Source organism: Panthera pardus, unplaced genomic scaffold (genome assembly GCF_024362965.1).
Source record: "Panthera pardus isolate Hobbes unplaced genomic scaffold, ASM2436296v1 HiC_scaffold_15, whole genome shotgun sequence".
Lineage (NCBI taxonomy): Eukaryota > Metazoa > Chordata > Mammalia > Carnivora > Felidae > Panthera > Panthera pardus.
The window spans coordinates 88,392,466-88,413,936 of record NW_026526710.1 but is presented as its reverse complement, the minus strand read 5'-3'; the positions used below and the strand labels follow the sequence as shown (position 1 = coordinate 88,413,936).

Sequence of the window (21,471 nt, the reverse complement as noted above, 5' to 3'; positions counted from 1 at the left end):
GTATCCCAACCTAACTTTTGAACAAATGGAATATAGTTATAATAACTGTTTTGAGGCCCTTGTCAGTTCTAACATTCATGTTGGTTCCAATTTTTTTTTGTTTTTTTTTCCAGTTGGTCTATTTGTCTCTTCATTATAGATCACATTTTCCTGTTTCTTTACATGCTTGGTAATTTTTGAGTGGATGTCAGACATTGTGAGTTTTACCTTGCTATCTGCTGAATATTTTTAAGTTTCTATAAATATTTGTGAGCTTTGTTCTGGGGATGTGGTTAAGTAACTTGTAAACAGTGTGATCTTTTTAGATCTTGCTTTTAAGATGAGTTAGGTGGGAGCATTGCTCAGCCTGGGCTAGTTACTCCCCACTGCTGAAGCAATGTTCACCTAAAGCTCTGTGAATTTCGAGGTTTCCCATTCTGGCTGAAAGGAAGACACTGCTCCTGGCCCTTTGGGAATGCTGCACCCTGTGAATGCTTACCTTTTTCGGTGGTTCTTTGCCCGGTCTTGTGATCGGTGCTTGCTTTGTCCTGCAAACGCCAGCCGCCTCGTGTCCTAGACCCAGCTCTGTCTTCCCCACTGTGGGTTTCTGGGGGCTTGGCCTGGTTCTCACTTCATTTTCTGCACCCTGGAAACTCCAGGCCGAACCTGGGGCAGTTTGGGGCTCACTTCACCTGTATTGCATCTCCTAGAGATCCCTGTCCTTTACTGCCTCGTGTCCAGTGTTTTGCAGACGTCTGTTTTGCCCAGTTTGTGGCTATTTGGACAGTAAGTCTGGTCTCTGTTGTTCCATCTTGACTGGAAAAAGAGTGGCAGCTCAGTTTTCATTTTCCTGGCTTTTGTATTCCCTTAACCGCTCCTAGCTGCTTATATGTGTGACTACCCATCTGATGTGGGTTTTTCTTCCTCCTCTCGACACTGGACTTTGCCAGAGTGGAAGGATGCCTCACCCTTCCTTTGGGAAGCAGTGGTGACCGATTGGCTGTTCCTTTTGCCACCTTTGCTTTGTTAGAATCGCTGTCCTGGGCAGCAGTAGGGGTCTGCTTTCCCTTCTTTCTTGTACCTGTCTTATTTCACTCAGTATCGTGCTCTCAGTTCATCCATGTTTTAGCACATTGCAGACTTTTCTTCCATTTTAAGGCTGAATAATTCTCCGCTGTATGTACAGACCACATTTCGCTTATGCATTTACCTGTTGGTGGACCCTGAATTGCTTCTGTGTTTCAGCTATTGCCAATAATGCTGCTGTGAACATGGTTGTACGAATATCTGTTTGAGTCCCTGCTTTCAGTTCTTTTGGGTGTATCCCCAGAAGTGGAATTGCTGGGTCATGTGATTCTGTGTTGAATTTTGTGAGGACCCTCTATACTGTTTTCCACAGCGGCTGCACCATTTCACATACCCGCCAACAGTGCACAGGGTTCCAGTTTCTCCCTGTCCTTGCCAACAATTGTTTCTGTTTTTTTGTTTTTCATTTATTTTGAGAGAGAGCGAGTACACGAGCATGAGCTGGGGAGGGGCAGAGAGAGAGGGAGAGAGAGAATCCCAAGCAGGCTCCAGGCTCAGTGCAGAGCCCGACGTGGGGCTCGATCTCACAAACTGGGAGAGCACGACCTGGCCGAAATCAAGAGTCGGATGCTCAAGTGACTGAGCTGCCCAGGTGCCCTGTGTTGTTTTGTTTTGTTTTTAAAAGCAGCTGTCCTAATGGTTGTGAAGTTGTGTCTCATTTTGCTTTTGATTTTCATTTCCCTAATGATTAATAACATTGAATATCTTCTCATGTGCTTATGGGGCATCTATAGATGTCCTTTGGAGAGATGTCTGTTCAATTACGTTGCCCCGTAAAAAAAATTTTTTTTTTGAGTTGTAAGCATTCTTTATATATTCTGGATGCAAGTTCCTTATTGGATATCTGATTCACAAATATTTTCTCCCATTGCATGGGTTACCTTCTTACTCTGTTGATTATGTTATTTGAAACAGAACTATTTAAAAAATTTCATTTTTTCAGCTTTATTGAGGTATTATTGACATATAACCTATTTAAGATGTACAATGTGATGACTTAACACACTTATATGTTGTGATATAAATACCACAGTAAGGTTCATTAATGCTTCCATCCCTTCACATTATTTATTTATTTCTTTTTTTGGTGGAGGTAACATTTAAGATCTACTTTTTTTTTTAATGTTTATTTATTTTTGAGGGAGAGGGAGAGCATGAGTAGGGGAGGGGGAGAGAGAGAGGAGGTCAGAGGATCCGAAGCAGGCTCTGTGCTGACAGCAGCGAGCCTGTGGGGCTCGAACTCACGAATCGTGAGATCGTGACCTGAGCTGAAATCAGGTGGTCAGCTGACTGAGCCACCCGGGCACCCCAGGATCTACTCTCTTAACACCTTTCTTTTTTTCCTTTTTTCTTTTTGAAGTAAACTCTGCACCCAACACGGGGCTTAAACTCATGACCCCGAGATCGGGAGTCGCACACTCCACCGACTGAGCCAGCCGGGTGCCTCAGCCATGTTCAAGTGTGTAATACAGTATTGTTGATTATAGTTACCATTCTGTACATTAGATGCCAGAACTTATTCATCTTACAGCTGGAAGTCTGGGCCCTTTGACCAACATCTCCCTCCGTCCCCCACCCCCAGTGCTGGCAACCGCCATTCTGCTCTGTTTCTACAAGGTTGGCTTTTTTGGATTCTACATATGAGTGAGAATACACAGTGTTTGTCTTTCTCTGACTGATTTTACTTAGCATTATGCTCAAGGTTCTCAAGGTCTATGTATATTGCCACAAAAGCAAGATTTCCCTTTTTTATGGCTAAATAATAGTCTATTATGTATATACACCAGTCGTCTTTCTCCGTTCATCTCTTGGTGTGGACGCTTAGGTTGTTTCCATGTTTTGGCTATTGTAAATAGCGCTGCTGTGAACGTGGGGTGCAGATGTCTCTTCAAGATAGCGATTTCATTTCCTTTGGATAAATGCCCAGAGGGGAATTGCTGGATCACGTGTTTCTATTTTTAATTTTTTGAGGAACCTCCATGTTGTTGTGCACAGTGGCCGCCCCAGTTAGCGTTGCCTTTTCTCCACATCCTCACCAACGCTGATCCCTTTTTTTTTTTTTTTATTCTAGCCATTCTGACAGGTGTGAGATCGTATCTCATTGTGGTTTTGATTTGCATTTCCCTGATGAGTGATGTGGAGCCTCTTTTCATGTGTCTGTTGGCCATTTGTATGTCTTCTTTGGAAAAATACGTGTTCTAGTCCTCTAGTTTTTAATTGGGTTGTTTTGTTTCGTTTTTGTTTTTTGTTTCGGCTACTGAGTTGTATGAGTTTTGCATATATTTTGGGTATAAACCCCTTATAACATGACAGTCTGCAAACATTTTCTCCCATTCTGTTGGTCTCCTTTTCATTTTGCTGGTCGTTTCTTTTGTTCTGCAGAAGCCTTTCAGTTTGATGCAGTTCTGCTTGTTTATTTTTGCTTTGCATTTTTGGTATCCTATCCAAAAATCGTTGCCAAGACCAATAATTTCAAAGAGTTTTTTTTTTCCTAGAAACACAGAAGTTTATAATTTTGATACAGTCGAATTGGTCTATTTTCTCTTCTGTTGCTGTGTTTTTGTTCTCATATCTAAGGAGCTGTTGACAGATCCACTGTCCTGATGCTCTCCCTCTGTGTTCTCTGCTGAGAGTCTTACCGTTTTCTCTCTCATGTTTAGGTCTTTTTGAGATAATTTTTGTGTCTGCTAAGGTAAGGGTCCGGTCTCAGTCTTTTCTCAGAAATTTTGTAATAAAGGTATTCTGTTAGTCATTTGCCAGTTGACCTGCTCCTTGAGAACCTAAAATAGAAAGACTTGTGACCGATTGACCTCAGACCCTGTTTCCTGAAACCCCCTGGACCTCACCTGGTGTCCTCAGCTCGCCTGTTCGTAGTCCATCCCTGTCCTGGCCCAGGTTCTCGGTTCTGACCCTGTTTTTTCCACTCCTTGGGCACAAAGTCAGGAACTTCATCCGGGTCTGAGATGCGCCCCCTTGTCACATCCTCTCATGACTTCATATTCTCTGTAGGGAACACCTCAGTGTTTGCCCCCAGCTCCCCTGCACGCTCAGGCCACCCCCGTGTTACAGCTGGGGTTTGTTCCTGAAGCAAGCCTGGCTCATACCCTGCCCTGCTCTAGGAGGTGACCCCCACTCTGGTGTGACGTCACACCTGCAAACCATGCCCCGCCTCCTGCCCGCGCTCCCCCTTTCTAGCTCAGACTCTGGGCAGTGTTCTCGCACAGAGTGAGGGAATGGAGCCGGAAGGGGTGGGGGGACGGGGCCGGCAGGACAGGCACACGTGTGCAGGTTGAATATTTCCCTGCCGACACTTCCCGGGCCCTGGAGGGCCGGACCCGCCGCCCCGTACTGGCGCCCATGCCTGCAGCCCTTGCTGGGTCATTTTCCTGGCAGGGCGCCCTGGCTCCAGATCCTGCCATTCTAAGGGCTGGGCCAGGATCGGGTGCATCCTGCACCCTCAAGCTCTCTTTCTATTTATCCCCATTTCCCTGACCTGCCCTGACGCCGCTTCTGTCCCCAGGACCTCCTGTGTTTATCTGCCAAAGCCCAAGAACTTCACGTAGTTTGCTGATTTGTGAGTGCTTATGGATTTGGTTTCTGCAGGACACATCTATCTGTCAGGCGAACGATAACATTCGATCGACTGTGTAGTGATGATAAGTACATACCTTTATTGGCCCTTATTATGGGCTGGGCACTTCATCGGGTTTGTAAGATTAACTCACGTAACCGTTAGAATAACCATAGGAGGTAGGTTACCTTATTCCTCTTTCACACCTGAAGACACCAAGACACCTGGTGAACTGATCCACTTGTGGAGGAAGGGGTGAGGATTCTAACCCAGGGAAGAGACTTCAGAGGCTCCGGTACAACCCCTGCACTATACTATCACAGGATTTAAGGATTTTAACGTCTTTACGGTGACTGATATCAAAGCTCCCTCACAAGGGCCCTGCCAAGAGCACACGGAGCCCCACAGCCCACGTCCATCTCGCGTCCATTGACTTTGACCTCCTCGCTCCGCTCACGTCCTCTCCTCACGGTGCCCTGACCCGTACGCCTGGCTTACATTTGTCTCGCCTCTCGCCCTAGACTTTGACCCTCGCCACTTCTGGCACTGGAGCAGCTTCGGGGACTACGTGCAGTGTGTTGTGGCCTTCACGGGCGTGGCGGGCTACATCACGTACCTGTCCATCGACTCGGCCCTGTTTGTGGAGACCCTGGGCTTCCTGGCCGTGCTGACCGAGGCCATGCTGGGTGTCCCACAGCTCTACCGCAACTATCGCCACCAGTCCACTGAGGGAATGAGGTAGGCGGCCCCTGCGGCTCTCGCTGGACCCAGTGGTGCCAGTGCCTCCAAGTTGGTAAGAACGGAACGTGCGCGAACACGGCTGCCGTGTTTTCGGTCACGCTTGTGAAACCGCCGGGTAAGGAGCAGTTTAGGTGTGAACACGTTGGCCCTTTGATGTCTGGGTGTGTGAGCAGAGACGTGAGTGTGGGGCGGGTTGGGGGAGGCCACGGCCCTCTCGCGAGGCAGGTGTGCGGTGCAGGATCTGAGCGCCACTCTTTCAGGCTGGCCCTGAAGCATGACGGTGGGAGGGACGTGCCGAGTGCAGAAGGGGGGGCGAGGGGACAGCGCTCTGGCTGCGGAGCACAGAGGTGCACTCAGCGGTGGGGGCCCTGTGTCATGGGATTCACTCTTGTCACGGCGGAGCAGGTGTGCCGATGCCATCCGTGACTTCAGATGTCCTCCGAGTAACGGGAGGCCGGTGGGGCGCCAGTCTTGAAGGCGTTGGGTAGGGCCCTCCCCTGGCCTGGCCTGATGAGAGTCACCTGTGCCATTGGAACGGGGTGTCCGTTGGAATCCCGGGGGCCCCCCGGGTTGGCTGGTTCAGAATCTTCGCCATTCCTACTGGTTGTTCCTCTGGCACTTGCTCGCTTCCTGCGATGGGGAGCTCCCTCCCCGTGCAGCACTTACAGCTGTGCAGGGCTCTCTTCGAGGGCTGTAGTAGTACCTGAACCTCTCATGCCTTCTTGCCTAGATCCATGCAGAGCCTCAACCCCTCCCAGGGTGGTCGTGTGCGTGTGAAGGCAGCATCGTGGCCCTACCTCCCTGGGGGCCTCTTCTCACCCTCCTCAGGGGCATTGGCTCCCTGTCCCGTGATACGGCTTACAGGCCCTTCCCTACCCAGTTCTCCCTGGATGGGTGTCTGTTCCACTGAAGCAAGACAGAAGACGACTAGTGTGCACTTTCAGATACGAATGTGCGGCGGGAGGCCTGTCCGGTGGCTGGGGCATGGCGTCCCCTCCCTGGGGACCCTCGGCACCTGCGGACTCACTGAGGCTGACCACCTGATTTGTGGCCACAGCGTGCTCAAAGTGGGCTCATGTTGATCCCACACCTGCTGCTTCCAAGTCCACCTGCCTGTACCTGTGTGTTTGCTGCACCTGCACCGTCACTGTTTACTGGTTGGATCCTGTAGGCAACTTACCGTATCCGGTATGTAGGGGATACCCGGGCAGCTGAATCCAACATTGTCTCAATTTTCCAAGTTCAACTTCTGTGATGGGAAAGAACTCTCCATGGGTCAGAGGCAGGCCAGAGTGGAGGCTGCCAGCGCCCAAGGTTGGAGGCCGTGATCCACGGAGAGGAAGCTGAGTCCACAGACATCACCAGAGGCAGGAGATTCAAGCTTCTTAATGTGGGAAATGACACAACAGCTTAATTCCCCCAGTGCCACTAAGAGCAGCTTGCAGGACACTCGGGAAATTACAAAAACAATTCTAGTTATGGTAATATTAAGAGTGTAAAATACTTAGAAATTAACTTAACCAAGGAGGGGCGCCTGGGTGGCTCAGTCGGTTGAGCGTACGACTTGGGCTCAGGTCATGATCTCACGGTGCGTGAGCTCGAGCCCCACGTCGGGCTCTGTGCTGACGGCTCAGAGCCTAGAGCCTGCTTCGGATTCTGTGTCCCCCCACCTCTCTCCGTCCCGCCCCTGCTTGTGCTCCGTCTCTCTCTGTCTTTCAAAAATGAGTAAACCTAAAAAAATTTTTTTTTCTGAAAAAAAACTTAACCAAGGAGATAAAAGACTTGTACAATGAAAACTACAAAACAGTCTGCTGAAAGAAATTCAAGACATAAGTAAATGGAAAGACATCCCATGTTCATGGACTGGAAGACTCAATATTGTTATAATGTCAGTACTACCCAAAGCAATCTCAGATTTAATGGAATCCCTGTCGAAATCCCAGTGATTTTTTTTTTTTTTTTTTTTTTTTTGCAGAAATAGAAAAACCAGGCCTAAAATTCATATGGAATATTAAGGGACCCCCAATAGTCAAAACAATCTCGAACAAAACTAGAAGACTCATACTTTCAGATTTCAAAAATAACTAAAAAGTACAATAATCAAGACAGTGTGTTATTGGCATAAAGACAAAGAGACCAGGGGACTAGAGAGTCCCGAAATGACATTTACATATATGGTTAAGTGACTTTCGGAAAGGGTGCCAAGACCATTCAGTGGAGAAAGGACAGTCTTTTCAACAAATGGTTCTGAGAAATGGGATATCCACATGCAAAAGAATGACATTAGACTCTTACCTGGCACCGTATACCAAAATTAACTCAAAATTGATCAAAGACCTGAATGTAAGACCTAAAGCAATGGAATTCTTAGAAGAAAACAGGAGAAAAGCATCATGACATTGGATTTGGCAGTGATTTCTTGGATGTGACACCAAAGGCACAGGAAACAACATAAAAACTACATGTTGGGCTTTATAAAATCTAAAAATTTGGGGGCACTTGGGTGGCTCAGTTGGTCGAGCGTCTGACTTTGGCTCAGGTCATGATCTCACAGTTCGTGAATTTGAGTCCCACATCGGGCTCGCTGCTGTCAGCCTGTCAATGCAGAGCCTGCTTTGGATCCCCTGTCCCTCTCTCTCTGCCCCTCCCCTGCTTGCGCTCTCCCCCACGTCCCCACTATCCTGGTGGGTGTCACGTGGGATCTTGTTGTGGTTTTGATTTGCATTTCCCTAATGACTAATGATGTTGAACATCCTTTCGTGTGCTTCTTGACCATTTATATGTCTATGGAGAGATAGCTGTTCAGACCTTTTGTCTATTTTTAAATTTGGTTGTTTGTCTTTTTATTACTGAGTTGTAGATTTCTTTATCCACACTGGATACTGGAACTCTGTCAGGTATATGATTTGCAAGTTTTTTCTCCCATCCTGTGGATTGTCTTCACTTTCGTGATATTTTCCTTTTCAGCACAAAAGATTTTTAAATTGAATGAAGTCCAGCATATTTGTGTGTGTGTGTGTGTGTGTGTGTGTGTGTGTGTGTGTGTGTGTGTGTGTGTGTTGCTTATGCTTTAGTTGTCATGCCCAAGAAACCATTGTCTGACCTAAGGTCCCAAAAACCTACTCTTTTGGGATGTGTTTTGGGTGGAGTTTGATGGGTGGGAGGAGGGCAAGGTCTGGGCCTGGGCTCCTGAGGGGAGGGCTGGGGAGGCCACAGGGCTTGGCCTGCCTGACCTGTGTGCTGTGGGGAAGGCTTTCTGGACTGCGGGGCAGGGCAAGGATGAGGTGAGAGGTATTTTAGGAGTAGTCTGAGAGGAAAAAATGCAGGAGCCAAGAATGAGGTAATGGGAGCTGGGATTAAAATAGTGGGAGGGGGTAGGGATGGCCAGGTGTGGGAGGGGCTGGTGGCCTGACCAGGACTCCAGCTCCCAGGCTACCAGCCTGAGCAGGAAGGACATGGCCTGGGGCCTGGGAGGCGACCAGCTGGGCTTCCTGCGTTGTGGAAACCCTGGGCTCCGTGTAGGAGGAGGAGTCGGGGTCTCCCTTGGGTGGCACTCCAGACACCCCAGACATACTGAAGAGTGATGGCCCGACCTCTGCGGCTCGCTCCTCTGTCCCATAGCTGCTGCAAGTGATGGGAATTCACAGCCCACTGAAGGTCCTGGGAGTCTTGGGGGCAGGGCACCACACAGTCTTGGGGTGACAACGTGAGCTTGTACATCAGAGTCCTTGCTGTCTGCACAGGGGCGTTCCTTCCCGATAAGCAGATTGCTCAGGGTGTTGGTTTTCTCCTGCACCAGACGGGGCGGGAACAACTTGGTTAATATTTGACCTAGGCGGCTGGTCGTGGGACCTCAGCGAGGCTGTCACATTCCTGACCCCGAGCCATAGCTGACTCAAGGGCCGAGGCTGGGTGAGGCGTCTGGTCTGTGCGGCTAAAAATGTTCTTTACATCAGGTGACCTCACGTCTGAGCGGTGACCGCACGTCTGCACGTGCACCTGTGCACTCAGGACGCAGAGGGGCTCTGACAGGGCGCCAGGGGAGGGGTGGCCTCGGGTACTGGGACTGACCTCAGCTGCATTTTCTGCCTGCCCCATAGGGAGTGCCGCTGTGTGGAGTCCTGTCTCTCTCCGAGCCACCAGTGGAGGGAGGGGCCAGCTTCTGGCCAGGGGGCCATCAAAGGACCGGCACCCTCACCCCAGGAATGGCCTGGCCCTGAGGGGCTGGGGACACAGGGCTTTTCCAGGCTGGTGTCACTCCGGCTCTGGCTGCAACCCCAAAGCCCCACTTGAGAAGGCTCCAGCCCGGCCGTCTGCCCGACCCTGCTGCCTGAGCTGGAACTGTCTCTGTGGCTCGTTAGGCTTTCCTTGTGTTTTGAGGAGGGTCTTTCAGTCCCCTCCTAAACTTGGGTATCTCTGGGGGAGACCGTGCCTTGAGCTCTTAGTCCGTAGAATGGAACGAGCCTCTTCCTCTGAGCGCCCGTTGCTTCCCTCCTGTCTTCATGGCAGAAACCTCGCTTGCCTTCGGAGCTTCTCCTTGAGGTGCTTGCTTTGTGGCTGTGGGTTTTCCTCGGAAAGTGTGGTGTTGTGAGTGTGGGGGCTGTGAGCAGCTTGCACAGGCCGGCCCTCCGCGGTGCAGTTCACTCCGTGCACCCGGGCCCCAGTCTGCCAGGTGCCTGCGGCCTCCTGGTGGCCCAGCCCAGGCCTGGAGGGGACCGCGTGCTGTCAGCTCTGTCCCCCGTTCACACCGCTTCCCTCACTCAGCTCGTCTCCGTGCTGTGCCCCCCATCTCCACGGTTCCCCCAGTTCTAAGGGTGCCATTAGCCCAAGTCCCTGCCCTGCAGCCCCACTGAGGCCCTGAGCCATGATGCCGAGTCACCCACAGGCAGACATCCCCAGCTGGTGCTCCAGACCAGGACAGTTCAGACCGAGAGAGAGGCACGGGGTGGGAAGTGGAGGGTTTTGATTACCGCAGGTGACAAATCCCCATGGGAAATGTCACAGCAGCCAGCACCGTCCCTCCTGCTCCTCAGCCATGCTGCCCAGGATGGACTAGGTCCGATGTCCACAGGGACCAGTTGGGGAAGGTGGCCAGTGGCAGAATGCAGACCCAAACTTCCAATCTCGGATCTTTCCCACGAGGCTGCACGGGGCAAGCCCGTCTCTCCCCCTGAGCACAACTGCAGGCCTCGACAGAAGGCACGGAGCAGCTGTGGGGACTCCAAGAAGTCAGCCGGCGCGGGCAGGTCACGGGAAGGAGACCACGACTTGACACGTGGATGACTGACCTGAGTTCCGTTTTCCCGTCCATCTCTGCCAGCCTGGAACTCAGCACTGTGCCCTGGGTAGGGTGGAAAGAGCTCCACGAGGGGCCTCCTCCACCGGTCCCAGCGTGGGGCAGGGCCCCCTCCAGGGCAGAGAGTGAGGAGACGCCCGAGGTTGTTGTCGTTGATGTTTTGGCCTCGCTCTTATGTCCTGGCTCCAGGCAAGTCCCAATCCTGAAGGGCTGTCTGCCGAGCTGGGGCCGTGTGAGCGGTGGCTGGACAGACACCTGCCCCTGAGAGTAAAGGGGAATCCTGTGGCTCTTTCCCTCCACCCTGCCACCACGTGGACCTGGACACTAAAGCCCTGGCTTTCCAGCCAGAGGACCTGGGAAAGGAGTGTCCCCGAGGCACAGAGTCAGGGAGATGGACAGGAACATCTTGGGACAGGGATCCTGTGAAGTTGCGTGTGACTCCTGGGCTCACGCCAAGCTATGCATGCATGGACTTGGCCCTAACCTACATCCCAAAGGCGTTGAAAACTGAATGTTGGGGAGGACCACCACCCACATCCCAGCCCGGCCACTGAGTGCTGCCTGCACAGTCCGGACCCAGGTGGTTCTGCCGAGGCCTTGAAAACTGAGCTGAATTGACCTGCAGCCCACATCAGCTGCTGTTAGAACACAAGACCCGACATTCTCCATAGGGTTTAATAAGGCATCCAGTCTCATTATATGTTAACAATGTCCAGGATACAAACCAAAATTACTCAACATATGAAGGAACCAGGAAGATCTCAGCAGCTGTCAAAGGACACGGGAACCAGCTGACAACAAGGACCGTGAACCAGGTGACAGAGGCACTGCGGTCACTGGAAACCACTCTAGAGAGCGAGAGCGGACACTCTGGAGATGAATGAAAAACAGAACATCTCCGCAAAGACGTGGAAGCTATAAGAAAGAACCAAATAGAAGATCTTAAATTAAAAAATACAGACAACCAAATAAAAATGTACTTCGTGAGTTCAGTAGCAGTATGAAGGTAACAGGAGAAAGAGTCTGAACCTGAAGACAGATCGATAAAAATCGTACATTCTCAACAACAGAGAAAAACTGGGGGTAAAAGTGGACGTAGGGACAGCACCAAAAGATCTAACATTGATGTCGTCTGAGTTTAGGAGAGGAGTGTGGAGCAGACAAAAATAGTTAAATAATGGCTGAAAATTTTCCAAATCTGATGTTAGGTAAACACAGATTTCAGACGTTTGGCAAATCCCAAACATGTATCACATCACAATCTGCTAAAAACCAACGTTAAATGTGGAAAGCAGCCAGAAAAAGATCTGTTATATGTAATAAATCTGGATTTTCAAAATGCAGAATTAGTTATCAGCTAACTCAGAACAAACATTTTGAAATACTACGTGAGCCAACACTACAGGCCAAGTGAGATGTATCCGTGGGCTGTTTGGACGTGGATGCCTGCCCACAGACAAGCTGGGTGGAGCTCGGCCTTAGGCCATTTCCCCAGCGACCGTCCCGAGAACCTCAGGCTGTTTTCTCCGCTTCCGTCGGTCCTGCATGGCCAGTGTGACACTTCAGCGGGCGGAGGATGGGACCAAGAGCCGTGTTTGAGCGCCTGCTGCCTCCATGCGCTGGGGTTCAGGAGACGGGGCTCCTCACCCCGGTTCTGTCGGAACCAGCCTGGGGCTTGAGGTTGTCCGAACGCCAGGGCTCCGGGGTGGAGGAGTGCCCACTTCTGAGAGCCCAGCGCCTGCCTCGCCCTCGACGTAAGTTCTTCTCGGTCTGGTGCTCGCGGCTCTGACGGGCACCCTGTCTGCTTGGGGAACTTCACCGTCCTTCCTGCTGCCTGGTGGCACCACCCCCAAACCCTGTGGCCTGGTTTCATTGGTTGGAGAAGGTTCGGCCTGCTGGCGGAGGTGGTCCGATTTAAACATAGCGTACGCGGGAAGGCACAGCGGTGCTCCGCTCGTCGCTCGGGGAGCCAGGGCTCGGTGGTGTGCATGTGGGCTGTGGGCAGTGACGTGAGTGACAGTTCCCTCTTTACTCACCAAGGGTCCCTGTCCCCCTACAGACGGGTCTGAGGTGTCTGAGGGGGGTCGGCGTCCGTGACCAGGAAGGGAATCACCCTCCAGTGAGCTTTCACGTGGGGGGGGGGGGGTCTGGCCGGGCAGGGATTTCCGAGAGTGGCCGGCTTTGCTCCGCTTCTCCTGGCAGCCCCTGCTTTTGTCCCCTGGGTGCAGACCGGGGGCTCCGCGGCCAGGAGGGGAAAGCTGAGGCTGAGGGGGCCACCACCTGTCCTGGGCAAGGCTCCTGTGGCCGAGTGCGGCCATCCTGAGGTCCTGTGGCTGTGGCTGCTGCCCCTGCCTGGTCGACTCCCTGGGATGCAGCGTGGGGAGGGGTGGTCTCCCCTGTGCTAAGGCCACGGCGAGTCTCCTGAGGGGCACGTGACAGACGTGCCCGCAGCCGCGAGGGGCAGAGCACCTGTGAGGCCGTGGGGGCCCCACCGCTGTGTCGGCCTTTTCCTGCCCCGCACAGCTGAGGCCCCTCCGGCCGAAGGGCCTCCCTGTCCCCGTGGCGGGGCACGCAGGGCCCTCATGGCGAGGATGGGAGGGATGGGAGGGATGGGAGGGACGGGTTGGGGCCGGGTGTCCCCCGACTGCCCCGTCTGCTGAGCCCCCAGCCCCGTTTTGTTTCCTGACCCCTGGCTGGTGTCTCTGCAGCATCAAGATGGTGTTCATGTGGACCAGCGGGGACGCCTTCAAGACCGCCTACTTCCTGCTGAACGGCGCGCCCCTGCAGTTCTCCGTGTGTGGCCTGTTGCAGGTGCTGGTGGACCTGGCCATCCTGGGACAGGCCTACGCGTTCGCCCGCCATCCCCCGAAGCCCGCCCCCCACGCGGCGCACCCCGCCAGTGCCAAGGCCCTCTGAGGCAGCCGGGGAGGAGGACAAGGACGCGTGGCGGTCTCCAGCCGCAGGCGCCGCCCGGCCTCCCCGTCGGGGCGGGCAGGCACCGTGGCCCCAGAGGGGTCTCAGCCGTCGGGATCTCTGTCAGCCTCTGTGGGTCTGGGGTGGGCCGGTGGGGGGGCCTGGGTGCCGCCCTTTGTGCCCGCCCGCCCCGAGGACGGGCGCCAGTGGGGTTCACAGCGAGGGCTGGGCTGCAGCCGCTTTCGGGCGATGGAAAAGCGAGTGTTCTCTTCCTTCCTCTCACGAGACGCCTGTCTGCAGCCTGGAACGTGCTCACAAACCCGGGAAAGGCTGACCTGGGGCTGCGACAGGACAGAGGACACCATGAAGCCCCTCCGGAGTGCAGAGCCCGGTCTCAGAAGGGCCCGGGCGCAGAGCCCGCCTGATACGTGTGGAAAGGAGGCCGTGAGGACGCGCGTCATGAGCATTCTTGATTATCCGGCCAGAGTTGGCCTTTTCGGGGCCACCTGCAGTCAGCTGCCTCATGGGACTCAGGACTCGGCCGTCAGCTCGGCAGAGGGGCCCGGGGCTGTCCTGTGGGCCCCCTGGGCCTCACTGCTACGCTGGCTTCTTCCTGGCAGGCACCGGTGTGGACCCTGCTGGGGCTCAGGGGTGTGGTGGGGTGCCGGTGGCCCGCGTGTGCTCCCAGGAAAGCCAGGGGCCCGCGACCGGGTCCCCCAAGGAGGGCTGCCTTGCGGGGCGTTTTCCCTGTATCCTGGGGAATGCACGTGTCTGCAGCACACAGCCTTCCATCTTCGGGACAGGGGGCCGGTCTGCGGGCCAGGAGTGGGGACACGTGTGGCCCGTGTCCCTGCTGCCGAGCCAGTCCCACACCCCACGCTCTGGGCCCTCAGGCCTGGGGTGACCTTCCGGGGTAGCGGGCCGGGCCCCGGCATCTCTGCCCGCCGAACCCCTGGTCCTCCACATCCCCTGCATCTGGCTGCGGTGGGGGCTGCTGGGTGACTCTGGTCGCCCCGTATGTCCCCCCTTCACTGTCACGTGAGCATCTCAGCCGTGCCCAGCAGCCCTGGGCAAGCTCCCAGGCCCCCAGAGCCTGTGTTCTGGATGCTTCCACGTGGCTTCCCTTCTGCTGGGCAGAGGGGCAGCTCTCGGGGGGGGTTGACCGGGGTGCCACAGTCCTAGTGGTGTCTGCTGTGCACAGCCGTTCCCTCCTCCAGAGTTTTCCTCAAAAACTCCTGCGTGTTTGAGCGAGGATCCTGCCGAGTTAATGGCCTGTGAGATGACCTGGAAATGCTTAGTTTATAAAAATGAAGGGACATGTCTGCAGCAGTAATTGCCTCCGAACTAAAACGTCAGCGATTGCAGTGGTGACCGGCCGCGCCCAGGTGGGGGGTGGGGGGGCGCTCCGTTCTGTCAGCGTGGTGACGCTCGCGGATCCAGTGTGGCCTCGTGAATGGACTCGGGAGCGAGGGCCCGGGACAGAGGGAGGAACCGGTCCCCGCCCTTACTTCACCTCAGGGTCTCCAGGGAAGGGTGGACGCCCCTTCCGTGGGGTGCGGCTGTCCTTGTGAGACCCGGGCTGCTCGCTCAGGTGCCCCCTCCCCAGGCAGGCCAGCCCCGGACCGGTGACGGCCCTGTGCCGACAGGGCCCCGACCGTGGAATGCTTTGGAAGGGCGGGAAGTGCCTTGTTTTAGGCCAAGAGCCGCGTCTCAAGAATAATCGACCGTTCTGTATGGCAAGTACGGACGAAGCTGTTTGCACTGAGCCATTTTCTTTTTTTTTTTCTCGGAGACAATTTACACTGGGGGGCAAGATACAAAAAATGTCAAAACCATACACAAAGTGAAGGTACGTGGAAGTGATAGTTTAAGCTTTGGGATGCGTCACCCCCCAGCCCTGGATTCTAGTCTGAGAGTGAGTCTGGTCTGGGGCCGATCCAAGGTGGTGACGCAGGTGTGGCCCTCGTTCCGGCAGCAGACATCCCCGGCGTGGGCCCTGGGGGCCGCTTACTGCCGCAGGACAACAGTCCTGCCTGGCGGTGGCTTTTTATTTGCTTTCTGATCATGTGTTACCTAAAATCAACTTAATTAAGTTAATGCATGCAGTGAAAACTTCCACAGTAAGATGAAAGGCGGTAAAATATACAGAGGTGTCTTTTTTGTGAACCCATCTGTGTTCCTGAAAACTCACCTGCGGCCTCTTCCTGCGGCTCCACTGACGAGCCACTGAGGGCAGTGGCACGGAGAGAGTGCCGTGTCCCTCTGAGGAGTCTCCGAGCAGAGAGCCTCTCAGAGCGGAGAGCCACGGGGCCATTGTCGCCCTGGCCGCGACAGCACGTGCCCTGAGCCCTGGACACAGCTGTCTGTCGGGGGGAGGGCACAGGTTTTAACGGCCCCACTTAAAAACAGGCGAAGGCCACCCTCCGCAGCCTTAGGCCTCCTGTTTGTTTTCATGGCCCTTCCTCTGACAGGACCGCATTTGGGAGGTGGGAGCAGTGCTGTCACGGCTTCCGGGGTGAGCGCCACGGTCTAGCTCATCCTGCCGGGCCTCGGAGAACTTACACACACGGAGGCTTGTGAATGTGCTGTGGCCCTGCCCACGGCTCTGGGGCCACTTCTGCTGTCCCGGTCTCCAGCTGGCCAAGGACTGGAGAGAGAGAGAGAAAGAGAGAGAGAGAGAGGGATAGAGAGAGAGAGAGTGTGTGTGTGTGTGAGAGAGAGAGAGAGAGAGAGAGTGTGTGTGTGTGTGTGTGTGTGGTGCGTTTCTCCCAAAAGCAAAGTGTGTAGGGATTTTTTGGGCAGCAAGTATGGGGGAGGGTTTCAGACTCCCCAACACCGATGCTGGAGCTGGTTCTGTCCTGGGGCTGCCCTGCTCGGCCCGCACGGTTCTCCAGGTTGTCCAGAAGCACACAGTTCAGCCAGGGTGGGTGTGGGGGGAGCGGGTGGGTGTGATGGGCGTAGGTGGGGGGACGAGGCAGGGCTCAGGTACAAGAGGGAAAGCACTGTATATACACAAAGCGGCCCCGAGGGCAAGGGGGGGTGGTTTCTGGAACGTCACGGCCCCAAATCACACCCCTTACACACTCAGGACGGTTTCTGGTGAGCCAGAGGCCTCTGGCTGGCCTGCTGGTTTGGGACAAGTCACTGACCAGTGATCATAACCTGGTGTCAGAGCCTGCCTCCCGAGTCAGTGATACTCCGGGAGCTGGACAGTGCTCTCCGCATGATTCTGGAGGTGATAACGGCCACATTTCCAAACTGCCCCCCTTCATTGCCTTTGCGCATTTCGAACAGATTGGCAATGTCAGCGTCACGGTGTAGGGCTCGCACAATTCTATCCCACAGCAGATGTCTCAGTACAGATTTTGTCAGAGTGTGTGAGGGGGCAGTTGGTGGGGACCTGGCGAGTTCCCAGTCCCTGACCCAGAGGGGGAAAGTGAGGCCACAGGCAGCAGAGGCCTGCCCGGCGCCCAGCGGCAGGAGCTCGGACTGTGTGGAAGGGACGGCGAGGGGGCTGGGGGGTGGGGAGGCGGGGTGGCTGGTACCGTGGGGGAGGGGAAAGCAAACCTGGGGCTCGCTGGGAAAAGTGCGCCCCACGCAGAACGGCTGACCGGTGCCCCTCCTTCCTGGGACCTGTGGTGTTCCACGGGCTCTCCTAGTCTTGGGGGGGTACTCCTGGGCACCCACAGAACCACTGAGGCCCCGGGCTAGGAGGACAGGGGACAGGTCCCTCAGGCCATCCACCACCTCTGACCTGGTCCTGGAGAGACAACTCGGGTAATTTCTGGAGGTCTCCGTGGTGATGCTGAGCAAGCCCCACGGCACAGGAAAAAGCAGTTTGCCCCTGGGGCTCAACAGCCGAGCCAAATGAGGAGCAGAGGGGTGGGCACCCTGAGTGTGGCCTCCACGCGTGGGAACCCCACGGGCACCAGCTACGGCACCCGGGTTGAGCAAGACCCAATGCTGTCACTGCAAGAGCGCGGCCACCCTTGGTGTGTTTGTGGGTTCTCGAGCCCCATCCTCTGGGGGTTCAGCTAACCTGAAACATCAGGAAGAGGCAGGGCTAGGCTTCCGGGTTCAGTCTGCCGAGAGCCTGCACTCAGGGGGGCTCCCCTGGCCCCCAGTTCCCTGCCCTCTCTCCTGGCAGAGCCCTGCTGGCCTCTGCTTGAGTACGTGGACCCAGGAAGGAAGGAGTAGGGGAGCCTGCCCCAGGGAGTGCGGGTTCCAGGGCAGGAGCCCAGCCTCCCACCTGCCAGGAGCCTGCCCCAGGGAGAAGCTTGGGCTGGGGGGGCAGGTGTCAGGCCGGGTGCGAATGGCCTGGTCTACTGTGGACAGAGCGTGTCCCCATCTGATACAAGGGGACCCTTTCTGCCTCAGGGAGCTGATGTGAGCATCCATGCGAGAGCAGACGGTGGGAGACAGCCTTCACCTGCATGTGGTTTGGGGACCCTCAGCTCATTCTGATCCCAGAACGTTTCTTGGCTGCTGGTAAGACCATTATTTCAGCCTCCCTACTCCTCACTGCCCTTGCCCACTTGGCACTGACCTATAGACTCCAGCGGTGGAGCCCAGGTACTTGTGTGTTTGTGAGTGTGTGAAAGTGAGGCTGGGAGTGAGGAGAAGCAGATACAGGGGAAACTTGTCTGCCGAGAGGCCGTCCACCCCGCCCCAGAGCTGGGGCTTGTTGTGTAAACCCTGCAGTTCCAGCCCCCGGTTCTATTCCAGCCTAGTTCCCAGAGAATGACCAGCCCCCCGGGCGGGGGGGGGGGGTGTCACAGTGTGGTTGCAGATTTAGGGACAGGGCTCTTTGCGGTAGGACTCGGAGGGGTACAACCTGGCTTTGCATGCAAGGGCTTTGTCCAGGCAGAGGTGCCCCGCCATCTGCACACACGGACTTCCCTGCGATGGCAGGAAACCCCTTCCTGGCCTGGGAGCCCCTGTGCCTGGGGCAGACGCCGGTGCCGCCCACAGGAATTCAGCAGAGGTATGTGCAGGAGAGGTGGCACTTTTTATTGGTTGCGGTAGCATCTTAGGAAATGTCCCCAGAGCAAGGGTCCCACCCCAGCCCCACCCCAGCCTGTCCTGGCTCTGGCCTCGCACCAGGGCCCCTGCCAAAGCTGTGATGGTGGCAGGGTGGGTGCGGGTGTCAGCGGGTCCCGGGGCGGTGGGGGGGGGGGGGGATGCTGCGGGTGATGGGTGATCCTCCCAGGGGCCTGTGGCAGCAATGTCTCCCATGTCATGGCCCGACTCATTAACATGAAAAAGTACAAAGTAACATGATTCGGAAAGTTCCATTCCTTCATGCCCGCAGCAGAAACAGGCTCATGCTTTGGTGAGGACGGGGTTCCAGCGGCTGCACACCCAGCCCCTCCCCCACGGCCCTTGGAGAACCAGGGGGTGTTCCTGAGGCACCTGGGAGGGTAAGCACGTCCAAGGCCAGCACAAGGGCCGGGAAGCATGCAGGCCTTGAGCTTTGCAGAGTCTTTTTCAGGGAGAGCCTGTGGGGGGAAGGGGGGGTCCAGGAAGCCCCCACGGAGCTGGCCTGCGGGAGGGAGGTCAGAGGTCTGGGCGTGGGTGGCCGTGTGGATGTGACACCTCTGCCCCTGTCCCTGTCGGGGGTGTGGGCTTCAGCAGCGCGCCATGTGCAGGCAGGGGCTCCCTCGCGGTGGGGCTCGGCCCCTAGACCCCCTGTGGCCGGCTGCTCCTCAGGGAACTCCCCTACCCGCCCCCTCCGCCCCCCCCCCCCCCCGCCCGCCCCGGGCCAGCCGCAGAGCCTTCTGGCATTTGCTGCAAGCTCGGAGTTTCTGGGCCAGAGGCCGAGCTCCAAAGGGAAGGCGGAAAGCGGATGAGGGAACGACCGGGCTGGAAGCGCTGTTCGCCCGCACCTCGCTGGCTCGAGCGACATGCAGTGGACAGCCCGCGGGGGGGGGGGGCGGCGCGGGGCGGCCGTACGGGGTGGGCCCTCCCCTCCCTTCCCCTCCCCCGTCTCCACCCCCCCCCCCCCCGCCGGGTCGCGCGGCGGGCGGGAGGAGAGGCGAAGGCTCTACTTCTGCAGAGGCTCTTCGGGAGCGGCCCCCGGGCCCGGGCGGCAGCCGTGGCCGCCCCCGGGCCCCTGCGCGCCGTCCTCGGTGGCGGGGGCCGAGCGCGTGCTGTCCGAGCGCGTGCTGTCGTCGCGCGGGGCCCGCTCGGGGCCCACGGCGCGCCGCTGCTGCTCCTTGAGCTCCGAGTAGGAGCGCGAGAAGGTGTGGAAGATGGACGTGGCCGGGAAGGCCATGAGCAGGATGCCGCTGAGGATGCTGCTGAGCGCCACCACCTGGCCGGGCAGGCTGCGGGGCACCATGTCGCCGTAGCCCACGGTGGTCATGGAGATGACGGCCCACCAGTAGCTGGCCGGCACGCTGGAGAAGTCGCGGCGCGCGCCCAGCTCGCGCTCGGCCAGGTGCACGAGCGGCGCGAACAGGGCCAGGGCCACGCACAGGAACAGCAGCAGCAGCCCGAACTCGCGCGCGCAGCGGCGCACCGTGAGGCCGAGCGAGCGCAGCCCGAGCGAGTGGCGCGCCAGACGCATGACGTAGAGCACGCGCAGCGCCCGCAGCAGGCGCAGCGCCAGCCCCGCGCGCTCCAGCAGCGCCGCGCCGCCCGCGCCCGCGCCCGCGCCGCCCGCCGCCAGCCCCGCGAGCAGCGACACGTAGAAGGGCAGGATGGCCAGGATGTCGATGATGTTGAGCGGCGTCCGCAGGAAGGCGCACTTGCTCTCGGCGCGCAGCGAGCGCAGCAGGAACTCGAAGGAGAACCAGGCCACGCACACCGTCTCCAGCACGAACAGGCTGCGGCACTTGGGGGAGCACTCGCCCTGCGGAGGAGAGGGGGCGGGGGGTCACGCCCGGGCCGCCCTTCCCGGCGGGACCCCGACCCTCGCCGGAGCGCCGCCGATGGGGGCGGGGGGGGGGGCGGTTCCTGTGCCGGACGGTCCCGATCCCGCCGGAGGAGGCTGGCTTCCAGATCGGGGGCGGGGCGAGGAGCTCTGCCCACGGCCCCCGGCGCCGCAGGGAAACGTCACTGAAGCCTCTGCAAACGGGCCCCGGGGCAAACTGCAAATGGAACATCTCTTCAAGAAAATGGAGGAAGTTTCGCTTAAAAAGCAGAGAGGAGGAGCCCCTCCCCACCCCCACCCCGGGCTCAGGGAGGACACCCCACTGCCCAGCGCCGCGGGGCTCCCCCTGGGGGAGTGCGCTTGAGGAGAGGGGCGCCCTGTCCCTGGGCTTGCGGGGTCGCTCCGCGCCCCGCCCTCAGCTGAGAGAACGGGAGTCACCAAAGCCCCATTCCCAACTCCCCAGCCCCTGCGCGGAGGTTTTGCCTGGGGGCAGAAGCCGGCTCCCAAAGCAGCTCATTTCTTGCACAGGCTTCATTTGTAACACGGCAGGGAGAAGTTCCACTTTGGAGGGGTTCTCCGGAACCGTGCGGGTGGTAGTGAAGGAAAATGGGAGGACATTCAGACCGTGGGCGTCCCCAGACTGTGCCTCCGGAGGGGCAGCGTCAGGGGCTCAGCTTTGGGTGTGTCTGGGTGCGTGGGGAGGGCAAGGATATACTCCACCAAAACAATCCGGCCAATCACTAAACAAATGGGCAAATAACAGTAGCCCTGAAAAAAAGGGGGGGGGGTGTATTACCCAGGGCTGCTACAGTGTACTACGTAAAATGCCCAGTTTCCAATGAAAAAGTCATGTCAGGCAAAGACACAGTAAAGTATGATCCACACAGCAGAAAAAAATCAGGCAACAGAAACTGCGTTTGAGAGGCCCCAATGTCGGATTTTTCAAAGGAGCGTCACCGATGTGCTCACGGAACCAGAGGCAGATGGAAGAGGTGAAAGGTGCGATGACAA

At 56.6% G+C, this 21,471-nt stretch overlaps 2 protein-coding genes across 9 annotated transcripts in view; one reads left to right on the top strand and one right to left on the bottom strand.

Moving 5' to 3' along the window:
* The window catches only part of SLC66A2 (solute carrier family 66 member 2), a 120,982-nt gene that overhangs the window by 37,108 nt on the left and 62,403 nt on the right, over positions 1-21,471 (top strand). For 3 of the 8 annotated variants that reach the window (XM_053902870.1, XM_053902871.1, XM_053902872.1), the window contains 2 exons: positions 5,158-5,374; positions 13,382-14,919. In XM_053902870.1, the coding sequence (XP_053758845.1) occupies positions 5,158-5,374; positions 13,382-13,589 (425 nt within the window). In that variant the 3' untranslated portion in view covers positions 13,590-14,919. Of the gene's footprint in view, positions 1-5,157; positions 5,375-6,205; positions 8,390-13,381; positions 14,920-21,471 lie in introns of those variants that run through there. The other 5 variants (XR_008422325.1, XM_053902875.1, XM_053902873.1 and 2 more) reach the window with 4 other exon arrangements.
* The window catches only part of KCNG2 (potassium voltage-gated channel modifier subfamily G member 2), a 43,245-nt gene continuing 41,340 nt past the window's right edge, over positions 19,567-21,471 (bottom strand). Inside the window, 1 exon segment of the mRNA XM_053902869.1 lies at positions 19,567-20,439. Within this exon segment, the coding sequence (XP_053758844.1) occupies positions 19,630-20,439 (810 nt within the window). The 3' untranslated portion in view covers positions 19,567-19,629.